Here is a 12,451-nt window from a genome sequence, read left to right as displayed (position 1 = left end):
GAACAGATAGGAGAGGGAAGAGACTCCACCATTCCCCCAAGTCTAAGGGGAAAGGAGGTCCTCCTGACCACACTTTTTCTTCCTCAGCCCATCACTGTCTGACCCGCTCCTTAGTACCTGGTCCTGACATCTGGGACAGATCCACATGCCCTTGGGAATCGTTTTCAGAGGAGGGTCTAAGCAGTCCAGATGATACACACGGGAACATGTGTCACACATAAGCAACTGGCCACTTTTCCTGCAAACGCTGCAAAAATCCTCATGGATATCACCCTAGGAAATTGAGAGGAAAGGTAAGAGAAAGGACAAAAAAGGTAAAATGTGAATGTTAACATGCACATTCTGGATATGTATGTTTCAGGACAATCAGCTGTGCCCCCTCCAACATGTTACAGAAGTATTCAAGGAAAGTAGGAATTGCCAATGGCACAGCCCCCACTTGCTCCATACAGCTGAGGTTCCCTGGGCAGGGACAGTATCCTTAGAGTTTAAAGAAAAGCCATGTAATCACCTAGGCCCAAATTAACTTTACAGGTGATAGCTCAGCACTTATGTTTTGGTAGAGTCCAACCCACAAATCATAAAGTTTGAAGATACTGAATTCCATTCATCAAAGTGTTCCACAATATGATACAAACAATTCTCATTACCCACTATTTTTTAGCAGAGTTTAGGATTGGGAAAAGAAGACAGACAAAATATGGAATTTTACTAAATTTTTTCTCAGGGAGAAAAAAATAGAGTGCACATTCAATTGGGAAAAAGATTAAGTCAGGAACAAATGAAACTCCCATCAGCTTTCTAACATGAAGAATTTAAAAAGCCAAAGCAACAGCTGACAAGGTTCTCTTAAAACCACTATTTGGCATTTGCTGTTCAATGGACCATTCTATGCTGGGAGGCTTTATTCCTCCCCATAAAATATACCACCAGATGGAAAGAGATGAACAACCCCAGTGTACTCTGTTTCCGCCCCCATCACTGAAAGTTCTGGTACTCAGGTAAGTCTGCAGGAGCCCTCTGAACAGAAGGCAACAGCAGAAAAAAAAAAAAAAAAAAAAAGCAGATCTACTTAATATGGAGAGGAGAACGCTGAAGAGGAGAAAAAAAAAAAAAGGTATTTTTCAGCAGGTCAATCCCTGGCTTTTTCCAGAAATAGGATTGATAAAGACACATGGGAAAGAAGACCGAAGACACACAAGAGGTTAGCCAGCAAGGCAGCACTGCCACTTAGGCCCCCTCTTCACTTCCAGTGTGTTGTTTTAGATTTCCAGGCTATTTTGCCAGAAGGCCTAATACAGAAACTCTGCACAGGAAGCAATGACATAGACAGCAATGTTCAATTCTTTTCAGCCACCACTGTGGAAGGAATGTATCTTCCCAGACCTGTAATTTCTCTCTAAAGAAAAGGAAAGTCTATAATTCACTAGGGTATCTAGAGCCTAGAAAACTGCTGCAAAATGTTGTTAAGATAATCAGATAATTTCTTACATTTAGTAAGAAAATGTTATCTCTGGACAATAAAGAAGATACTCAGTATACGAGCAAAAATACTGCATAAGTGTGCCGCCTCAAAGTTCAGCTTCGAGGCACCTAAAGAGGTTAAGGTTTCATCCCTTGATTAACTATAACTTTCCCTTTCATTCTTAAAATCAGGCTGAAGGGCACTCTTCCCTAGAGAAACAATCTTTCTTAAACCTGAGTCCTGTGTGAGTCTGCATCTTTAATAAGTTTATAAAAATTTAAAGGTTTCAGAGACTGGTTCACATGAATCCTAGATAAATTACTGGAGATGAGTTCTGCTCACTTTCCTTTGCTCCTGAGTAGGAGCAGATCAAGAAGTGGGGGGCGGACAGTTCTTTCAAGTTTCTAAAGGAAAGATGACTTCCTATCCTATTTCCACGTTCGACAGCAACAGTTCCCAGTCTGCTCGGTGTCAGGACCCCATATTACCAAGGACCTCAAAGAGTTTTCGTTTATGTAAATTACGTTTATTGATATTTACTGTATTAGAAATTTTAGAAGTTTTCAATTTTGAAATAATTACAGAATCATAGGAAGTTACAAAAACAGTGTACTGAAAACCTGTAAAATCCCAGCACACGTGCATATTCCATGTGTCATCAGAGTTATGACATCATTTTATGTCATGTAATATCTGGAAAACTCCACTGGTTACTCTTCAGAAAAAGAGAATGAAAATGGTAAAGAAGGGATGCCTGTGTGGCTCAGCAGTTGAGTGTTTGCCTTCGGCTCAGGGCATGATCCTGGAGTCCTGGGATTGAGTCTCACATCGGGTTCCCTGCATAGAGCCTGCTTCTCCCCCTGCCTGTCTCTGCCTGTCTCTCTCTCTCATGAATGAATAAATATCTTTTTAAAAAATGGCAAATAATATTCTAGTATTATCATGAAGATAGTTTTGATTTTATAGACCCCCAAAAAGAGTCTCAAGGACCAAATTTGGAGAACTGCCCATAGAAATGAATAATAAAATGCCAAGGTATAGATTTTATCTACCCAGAATGGATTCTCTGATTAGCTTAAAGAGAGCAGAGAAAATCCCTTGGAGGTGCTGCTCCGGGTCAAAAGGCTCAGGCTTTGGTGACTGAATTGCTACCATAAGCCAAATGTTAAATTGAAAGATGGTGACCCATGATTCTTCGCTAGGAGCTGACCACATGTGTTTTTTGCAAAAATCCTGGCTATATCAACTGCAATTTCATCATTTGCTAAAAGAATTTTATAAGTATGTCAACATATCTTCCCTTCTCATAAAATGATAATGGCAACAAGGTATATCCTGAGGATTAGTGTCTGGCTGGGTTTTGTATTACCAAGTCCTTCTAGACGGTTACTGATCCCCAGGAAATGCTTGCCTTTCAGCTGTGATTGTTTAATTAATGTTGTTGGGGCTTGTCCTACCCAGCAGCAAACACAGAGAGTCCTGTGTGCTGATTTTAATCACTGCCACTGTTAGGATACTGTAAAAGTAGAAGTCAATTATCTTAAAAAAAAAAAAAATCTATTCCACTAGGTTAAAAACTTAAGTTCTAACATATTTAGTGGTTTTATTTTTTTTTTTATTTTATTTTTTTTTATTTATTTATGATAGTTACAGAGAGAGAGAGAGAGGCAGAGACACAGGCAGAGGGAGAAGCAGGCTCCATGCACCAGGAGCCTGATGTGGGATTCGATCCCGGGTCTCCAGGATCGCGCCCTGGGCCAAAGGCAGGCGCCAAACCGCTGCGCCACCCAGGGATCCCTATTTAGTGGTTTTAGAAGAGCCTTCTTTTACCTTTGGATTTCTGAGAAGAGCAGTGTTTACATTTTAAGATGAAATCTGGCAGGATTTTTTACTTTGCGTAGATCCTTTGGGTTCAGTCCCTCAAAGAAACCCATAGACCCCTATCAGCCCAAAAGCACAAAAACCAAAAACAATCTTTAGGAGAAAGAGACTCACACGCAGAAAAGTTGGGACCATCTCTGGTACCAGCAAACAAGGTTTCTGACAAGGACTCCTGGTACTCAGTACTCAGGACAGGTTGAAAACCTTTATCAATTACTAATGCCGGAAGTCAGAAAGGCTGGATGAAATGCTGAATTCCAAGAGCAAGTCTGAGTCTTGCTGTAGTCACCAGTTATGTCCATGGAAGGAAAGGCTGCCAGAGAACAGAACTTCACTGTGACCTGTCCTCCAAAGAGAACACTTCCTTTGCTACTTCTAGAATTTTAACTTAGTGTGTGCATATGGTATTCTTTTGTTCTTTGGAAAAGGGTAGACTATTATAAAGCACTAAGAACCTTCCAGTTCAAGAGATATTTTACCTAAAGATGATCCTAAAGACAAGCTCTGTAATTGACACAAAAAAAGGGACATGTACAAAATCAAACTCTTGGTTTCCCTCCTCAAACCTATCCTTCTTGCCATCTTGAGTAAATGAATTTTATCCTGGTAACTGCTTAGGCTGAAAACTCTGGATTCATCCTTGACTATCATCTCTTTTTCTCATACTCCATATCTAATCCTGTTGGCTCTTAAAAATATATGCAGACTCGGTCACTTTCCTCCATCTCTATGTCTACCACCCTATCAGGCCAAGCTGTCCTCAGCTCTTCCCTCCTAACTGGTCTTCCTGCTCCCATCCTATCCTCTCCACAGTCTCTTATCCAGGTTTCCGATCCTTTTAAAATCCAAGTTGATTTTGGAAACACCTTAAAAATAGTAAACACAGGGAAGAACCATCAAAGGATTCTAAAACCACTGGGTAACAGTTTGTGGGGGAACTGGATATTTATACAGACTCAAAGCTCTCTGCTTTGAGGCACCTTTACAAGTGGAGAGATTTGATGTGTTCTCTTAAGAGATGAAAGCTAACATCACCAACAACAGGACAGACCAGCGGACGACATGTGATGCACAGAAAAGGACTCGCCATCACGTGTTTAGTGTTCCTACAAAAATGCATACCCTGAATCTCCTCCTGAGGAAACAATCAGATTATCCAAATGGAGGGGCACTCTACGCAGCAACTGGCTTATGTTTTAAGAAATGTCCATGCCATGAAAGACAAAGAAAGGCTGAGAAACTGTTTCAGAGTAAGAAGGCAAAAGAGACAGTACCATGACAACGAATATCAAGAGTGATCTTAATCTGGATTCTGGAGCAGAAAAAACAAAGTGCTACTAAGGCAATTATTGAGACAACTGGAGAAACCTGAATATGGAATAACGCTATATAATATTATTTACTCAATATTACATGTCCTCAATTTGATAACTACATTGTGTCTATATCAGAGTATCTGTTCTTAGAAAATATATACTGAAAGGTTTTGGGTGAAGATTAATGATGTCTGCAACTTTTTAACTAGTTCAGCAAAATATGTTTATGTGTGTGTGTGCGTGTGTGCACGCATGTGTGTAGGGGGGAGCACATGTGGCAAAATGGTAACAATCAGTGAATCTAGGTGAAAGGTATATATATTTGTTCTTTGTATTTTCTTGCAACTTCTCTGTTTGAAAATTATCTAAATAAAAAGTTGAAAAATTATGTCACTCCTCTCCTCAGAGCCCTCCAGTGGTCCCCTATCTCCTTCCAAGTAAAAGCCCAAGGCCCTGCACCTTGGGCCCCGCTCTGGGGTGTCCTTTCCCACCATCTCACCACTCCCTATGCCCCCACTGTCCTGGCCTTCTTGCTTTTCCTCCACACCATGTATATGCCCATCTCAGGGCTTCTGCACTGCTCTGCCCTCTGCATGGAATGCTCTCCCCCGACACATTCTCACACATTCCACTTTCTACCACAGATGCTCTCTCTTCCCTCTCTTCACAAAATAAAAGGCTTCGTATCCCCCTTATTCTGTCCCAATTTTCTTTACAGAACTTATTACTACCTTTTACATGTTCATTTGCTTATCACCTGCCTCTGGCCATGTAATAGGAGCTCCTTGAGGGCAAGGAGTTGCTTTTGTTCCCTGTTCTATCCCCAGCCTTAAGAATAGCACTTGTTCAGCAGAGTAGTGCTCAGTAAGTATTTGCTCATTTAAAAATCTTAGGGCACTAGAGAGAACACACTGATTGTGACCAGAGGGGAGGTGGGCTGGGTGAAACGGGTGACAAGCACGGAATCACATATACGACTGCTGCGTTACTGTAGTGTACACCTGAAACTCACATAGCACTGCATCCTAACTCTACTAGAATTAAAATGAAAAATATAAAAATAAGTAAAGTAAAAAACAAAAAATAAAAACCCATAATCTCAGGGTACTAGTTTGTAATCCTGCAGTTTCTACATGCAGGGTTACTAAATATATGACACACTTTTTTAGGAACCTGTTTAATCAATTCTGCTAAATAAAGTTGCTTGAAAGAAACGTTTTCCACTTCCTGAATTCTACCTGAAGCAGGAAACAAGGACTGCCAGGGGAATGTGTGCCTTGTTCCTTTTTCCTAACCCCAAAACAAGGACAGAAACCTGAGCACCTTTCAATTACAGGAGGTGACTTCCTGTCCCTCCCTGTTCCTGAGAATTAACTCATTCACAGCAGATCAAATCCAGATTTTAAACACTCTGACTGAGCCTCCTGATGTGGTACATGATTCTCAAGGACATGGCAGGACCTGGGGCCCCGGTAGAAAGCTGCCTTACATGGTATACTGTGTCTTGTAGGGGTTACTGCTGTTCCAGGGTGAGTCAAGGAGATGCAGCTGGCAAGGAGACAACACATGATAACGGTTTCCCCAATGTAAGCTCTCAGAAAAGAGAGCGCGCTTTTCCCAAGTTACTTACGTCTGTGGAGGTGGGGCTGGGCAGGGACACAGGCTGAACAGGTGCAGGGAAAGTGAATGTGGTCTCTGTCTTTTCATTTTCGGGGGAGTCAGGATGACTGGATGGGGGGGATGTTGGGGTAAGGGCTCCAAACCCCAGCACTGCATTGTATTTTGGAGGACGACCTATATACCAAGAGAAGGGAACAAAAAGGAAAAAAGGGGGAGGGAAAGAAAGGGGGAAAAATGATCTTACATACCTTTGGCCAGTGTTCCTCATTGGCTAGCATGGAAAAGGAAGTGAGGTAGCAGACAGAAGGTTAATACAACAGTCCCAAAGAGAGGAAGAAAAGCAAAGATTTAAATGTCATTAGAAACAACTACACGAGTCTCAAAAGAAAGGAGGATAAGACAGCCTTGGAGAATGACAGGAGGGCTACGTCATGTTAAAGGGCCTTGCCTTGGGTGGATTCTGGTGATGCTCCTGGATTATTACAATTTGAGACTTCTAGCATGAAATTAAGATGTCAAAGCTCAAGGGGGGGCCACAGCTAGGAATAGAGTTTATTTTTCCAAAAAAAAAAAAAAAAAAAAAAAAGAGTTTATTTTTCCACTTCTACATGTTGTTCTCTAAGGTTTCTCTGTAACCATCATCCTTACAATCAATAATTCCCAGTTCCCACAAATGGATTTATTTAGGATTTCTGTTTTTCCTTTTCTCTATCTATATATTGGTCGTTTCACTGCTTGTGAGCATGGAGAAAGGCAAACCGAGGAGGCAAAATTCAAGTTAACTATTCTTATCCCTTGCCGATAGAGCTGGTGAGAAATATGTTCTGGGACTAGCTGGAACCTAAGAGCTAAAAAGATGTTCTGAGCTTAACAATGATTTTCAGTATGTCTAGAGTCAGAGACCCTCCCCGCTGTTCAAGAACTGTCTCCCCAGGATATCTGGGTGGCTCAGGGGTTGAGTGTCTGCCTTCGGCCCAGGGCGTGATCCCAGAGTCCCGGGATCAAGTCCCGCATCGGGCTCCCTGCATGGAGCCTGCTTCTCCCTCTGTCTGTGTCTCTGCCTCTTTCTCTCCGTGTCTCTCATGAATAAATAAAATCTTTAAAAAAAAAAAAAAAAAAGAACTGTCTCCCCACTTCTGTCACACTCTAGTGAACTACATGTCTAAGGACTAGGGTCTGCTACAAAATCTCCAAAAAGGCCCTGCCATCAGCAACACTGCTGAAGGGCTGATTGGAGCAAGAGCCCTGGGAATCAAGCCTCATGGTACAGAGAATCTATAAATGGACCCTGATGGGCATGGCAAGATTGGTCAACCACTCCTGCCTTATGATACATCCAAGCCAGGGTCCTTGTTAGAAGAGCCAGGATTAAAGCTTCTAAGCTTTCAGTGATCAAAAGTATATATCCAGCATACCAAAGGGAAAAAATAAAAGCCAGAGAGGCACACAACTGCCTACGAGCACTGGTAAATGGTACAGAGATCACAACTTTGCCAACAGTTATAATTTATATCAGGATTATGCACAGAGTCATGATTCTGTCAGACATTACACAAATATTACCTGTGTTAAACTGGCAATGTCTGCGGTACAAAGACAGATCATACAGGTTTGTCTTTTCTGGGGAATTTAGTGCTGCCAAAAGGGGATGTGAAAGATGAATGCTCTTTGTTTACCCGCAGAAGGTACATCCTAGGCATTGTAGATATAGGCTTTCATCCTCTGACCTTGGCACTGATGCCAAGGTCTTTCTGGCTCATTCAACCCCTGTCCTCTTAGCAAATACTCCCCACCAGCAGACAAATTAACTGTGGCTTATGACTGGGGACTCCTTTCTGAGAACTGGGTCAGAAGTTACTAAAAATTACCAAAAATAAAACAAAAAATAACCCATGACACTGGTTACTGTGGCCCAGGAATCAATAGGAAGCAATGACTCAGGGTTTCCCAAGGAAATATTTTTGACTACTTAAAGGACAGGGCTAATGAAACATTAGATGGATCACTGAGGGTGGTTATGCTATCTCTTTCAGGTGAGGAGGTAGTAATGGTACGGGTGCAGCCCTGCCTAAAGTAGACAAAAGAAAAGGGTCAGGATGACCTCCTAGGCTTCCAATAGCTCTGAGACAGTGTGTGCTTATGCAAAAATTATTATGCTACTCCACTCACTCTGCAACCTTTCTAGCCTGGAACTATAATTCAGGGACACATTATCATGTGGAGAAAGGGACCCTGGGATGTATTACTGACATCAAAGAACAATTTCAGAACCTTGTTCATGAGCTCAAATTCAGAGCTATTAAGACCTACTCAGTCCTGCATGGAGGGCTGCTGCCTCTGACCCGCCCACAAGTAAGGTGCACCACCCACCTGGGGAGGCCCAAAATATGGTGATGGTACTCTTCAGAACTTCTATTTCAGGGAGCCTGTTTTGACAATGACCTTCTTCTCTTCCCTAGCTGGAGATACCTTCAACTCCATAGATTCTAAGTTCTCAGTGTGGCTACCTCTCTCATTCCTGGAAAGTCTGCAGCTCACAGAAACTTGAGTCGCGCTCTGGTTTCTCTGGCAGCAGGACGACTCAGACACTACTTAAGAACACCTTGGCAACAGCAGTGCTCTGTTCTGCTCAATGATGCTAAAATGCTTCCTTTCACACAATGTTCTGTTCACTGTGCTATTCACGGACAGCCTGGTGGGCCTGGGGCAGAACTGCTGTAGTAAGCCATTTTCTTGAGTCAGCTTTGCCAGAATCTGAGGCAAAGCAGCTTGTGATTCAGTATACAGGACTCTAATAAGAAATCTCACTCTCTTCTCCCTCTATTTTCACAAAACAGCAACAACAAAACTATTTTCAAGGGATTTAGGAGTTAGGCTCTAGGACAATGGGAGAAAGGAGGGGGGAGAAACACGACATAGAAAGCAGAAGCAACAGCAAGGGAGAGCTACAAAAAAGTACTCACCTCTCTTCCGGGTCCCAGGATGCATGGTACTGTTCAGGTATGTGACTGCACTCTTCTTGCGCTTTGAGGATTGAAGAAGGAAAGGTTAACTAGTTGAATAGCACGGTTACTACGAATATTGGCACAAGCTATAGACCAAGCACAGCATGCCTGTCAACATGCCAATGAGTGAGTGCCAGTCACCTCAAGGTCTCAGTGCTAATGGGATTTATTATATATACTTGGCTCTGAGAGAATATGATATTCCAGAGAGGTCTGCCTCTGCTTCAGATGACAGCTCTGTTGAAGCCAAGAGGACTTAAATTTTTAAGGTAGGTTTGTATTTGCTCAAACTTAGGGAAAAAACTAAGGGGAAAGCAGTGAATAATAAAAATGAAACAGTATGATTAGCCAGACAAAAAAAAACCATCATTTCGCAAAGCTGGCCAAATATAATTAAGGTACTGTTCTTCCATAGGTTTTCAAATGGAAAGAGATGAAAATCATAAATAAACCTAGAATAGTGAGGGAAGGGCCAAGTTCTGACCAGGAATACCTCTGGCTCGAAGACTGCTCCACTGTATACTGGATTTGCTGTTGTTCTTCTTTTGCGCTCTTGCCTCTTGCTTTGGATTTCTTGGGAAAGTAAAAGGTTTGAATTAGAAGGAAGGAACAGAGAACCACAAAAATGGAACTTCATTGTTTATCTTTTGCTTTTCCCATGACAAGGTGGAAATGGGGGCATATCTCTTTTTTCCCCTGCAGCCTCAGCAGAGGCAAGCACACCGCTGGGAGCAAATATGACGGCCCATCTATTCTCACCTCTCAGAAAGCAAGACGATGCTTTTTTCACAGGGTAGCTCTCTGTGACCAAGAGCTGACAATACGTATAAAAGAGCTGTCCCCCTCTCTTTTCAGGTTACTAGAATATAGGTGTGGATGAACTTTATCCACAGACCTAGACTGAGTAACCATAGTTCACAATTCTGGAGTTAAATAACTAGGACAGGTATAGCTTTATAACTGTTCTTAAGATTCTGATAACCCAGAGTGATTGAGAAATACAGACACAGACTTGTTAGAGGGGCATTTGATACTTTGTGCTGTCAGGGGAAAAATAAAAAGAGTTCCTCTAAAGTGAATGGAAATCAGTTTAGTCCAGGCAACTGGGGAGTCTCCCCTGGACAGCAGTGTGGATGACAACAGGAAGGGGAGGAGATGAATGTTAAACAGAGGAAAGACAAGTTTGAGTCCAAAGGAAACAAAGTCCATACTAGCTGGCATTCTGGTGTTCTATGGGCATTCCAGTGTTTTACAGTCTAGCAATAAGTTCAACACCATTTTCAAGAACAAAACTCTGGGCCAGAAGCAAGGTAGCACCATGAATATCTTCTCTTACCTTCTAGATGGTCATGTGTTACCAATCCTAGAGACACCATGAAGGCAAGTTTCTGTGCCAGAGAAACAAGAATGTACTTCAGTTTGTGTTCTCACAAAGCCAATGGGATGATCCTAGTTAGACTCCCTGGCAAAGCAAATCCAACAGGCTGGTTGCTTGAAGGTCAGCTTCAGCTGACCAAAGAAGAGACATCTTTCAGAGCCACTCTGGAGGCTTTCTGGACTTACAGTGATTAAAAGAGAAGGATTGGGGCCTGTATCTTCTACTTTCTCAATGAAAGAAATCAGCATCTTTGAGTGGCCTAGGTTTTTTTTTTTTTTTTTTTTCCCCAGAAAAATCCTCTTACAGGAAAAAGAATTTCACACTCAAAAAACATGCAGAGGGTTGCAAAGAGCCTCCCATACAACAAGCTTCAAATTCTAAGTTTTTCATTTGTCATAACGGGTCATGATTTCTTACATTTTTACTACCAATGACTGGACAATGCTAACTCAGAACTAAGTGAGTTTTAAGAATAACAGCAGGACCCTGGGATCATGACCTGAGCTGAAAATAGATGCCTTAACCATCTGAGCCACCCAGGCACCCCTTTTTAGAGGCAAGAACATGGAAGCAGAGAATGCGTAAAATGTTTCAGAATACACTTAGTGGTCCTGAAATGCTATGATATATCTTTTAATATAAGTCTCACCTGAGTACCTGCAGTGTGCCAGACTATGTCTGGCACTGTGGTAGGGACTAGAAATAAAGTATCTTAATTTCAGTAATTTCAGTAAGACACTGGACAGTCTCATGGTACCATGGACAAAATGTAGAAATGTGAATGGCATTCAAGAAGAATTTGACAAATTTGTAATAGATTAAATAATGATACCAAAAAAAAAAAAGAATAACAGCAGATAGTTCTGTTTAATTCTATGATTTTTAAATCAAACATGGACCTAAAAATTATGGAGCAATCTCTCTTTGGAGACCACTCTCAGGGCTCCATCATAAGTTAAACTGATTAGAATACTGAACCCCAAAGTTGGAACATTAGATGCTTAAAGTTGGAGACAGCAACAAACTGATTCCTGTTTTGCTCTGTGGTTGCACGTGGTCTGGAAAGTATGTTCTCATTTGCATGTGGTTGCTAAATATGCCAAATAATGGATCATCAATTTCTCTGATAATAAGGAACATCATCAATTATTAGCAGATGTATTCTTGCAGAATTGTTTATATCACTGTCTGGTCTTTAAAAATCCTGACAGAAAAAAAAAAAAATCTTGACAGCTTACCCTCAACATTCAATACTATGATATATATATATATATTTTTTTTCTTTACTATGATATATTTTTTTTAAAGATTTATTTATTTCTCATGAGAGACACAGAGAGAGAGGGAGGCAGAGACACAGGCAGAGGGAGAAGCAGGCTCCATGCAGGAAGCCCGATGTGGGACTTGATCCCAGGACTCGGGGATCATGCCCTGAGCCAAAGGCAGATGCTCAACTGCTGAGCCACCCAGGTGTCCCCAATACTATGATATTTTGGCCTGAAGTGATAGGGTCACACTATTTAAGATACTGAGTGTTTTGGAAAGAAACAGTCCCTGAACAAGCCACTTGAGAACACAGAAGTGTCCTTTTCTGGTATCCTCAAAGTTCTGAATAAATGTTTTTATTTTATTTCTTATTTCAAAAACTTAGGTAGGAGCCCATCCTCCTGACAGCCAGGGTACTTTAGTAAGAAAAGGCACTCTTACTCTTAGACTTGCTGCCATACTGCACATTGAAATGGCATATATTTTGTGACTGCCAATTAATTATATTCCTACTTTCACT

The 12,451-nt window shown here is 41.5% G+C and overlaps 1 protein-coding gene across 25 annotated transcripts in view; it reads right to left on the bottom strand.

Annotated features, from left to right (window-relative positions):
* The window catches only part of PHF21A (PHD finger protein 21A), a 197,281-nt gene that overhangs the window by 8,192 nt on the left and 176,638 nt on the right, over positions 1-12,451 (bottom strand). For 21 of the 25 annotated variants that reach the window (XM_025451980.3, XM_025451981.3, XM_049097083.1 and 18 more), the window contains 5 exons: positions 10,624-10,675; positions 9,781-9,860; positions 9,246-9,306; positions 6,293-6,456; positions 118-273 (listed from right to left, as the gene is read on the bottom strand). In XM_025451980.3, the coding sequence (XP_025307765.1) occupies positions 118-273; positions 6,293-6,456; positions 9,246-9,306; positions 9,781-9,860; positions 10,624-10,675 (513 nt within the window). Of the gene's footprint in view, positions 1-117; positions 274-6,292; positions 6,457-6,530; positions 6,554-9,245; positions 9,307-9,780; positions 9,861-10,623; positions 10,676-12,451 lie in introns of all 25 variants that reach the window. The other 4 variants (XM_035701236.2, XM_035701240.2, XM_035701237.2 and 1 more) reach the window with 1 other exon arrangement.

This window comes from Canis lupus, chromosome 18 (genome assembly GCF_003254725.2).
Source record: "Canis lupus dingo isolate Sandy chromosome 18, ASM325472v2, whole genome shotgun sequence".
Lineage (NCBI taxonomy): Eukaryota > Metazoa > Chordata > Mammalia > Carnivora > Canidae > Canis > Canis lupus.
Note: the sequence above shows the minus strand (reverse complement) of the source record. Positions and strands in the feature narration are given on the sequence as shown.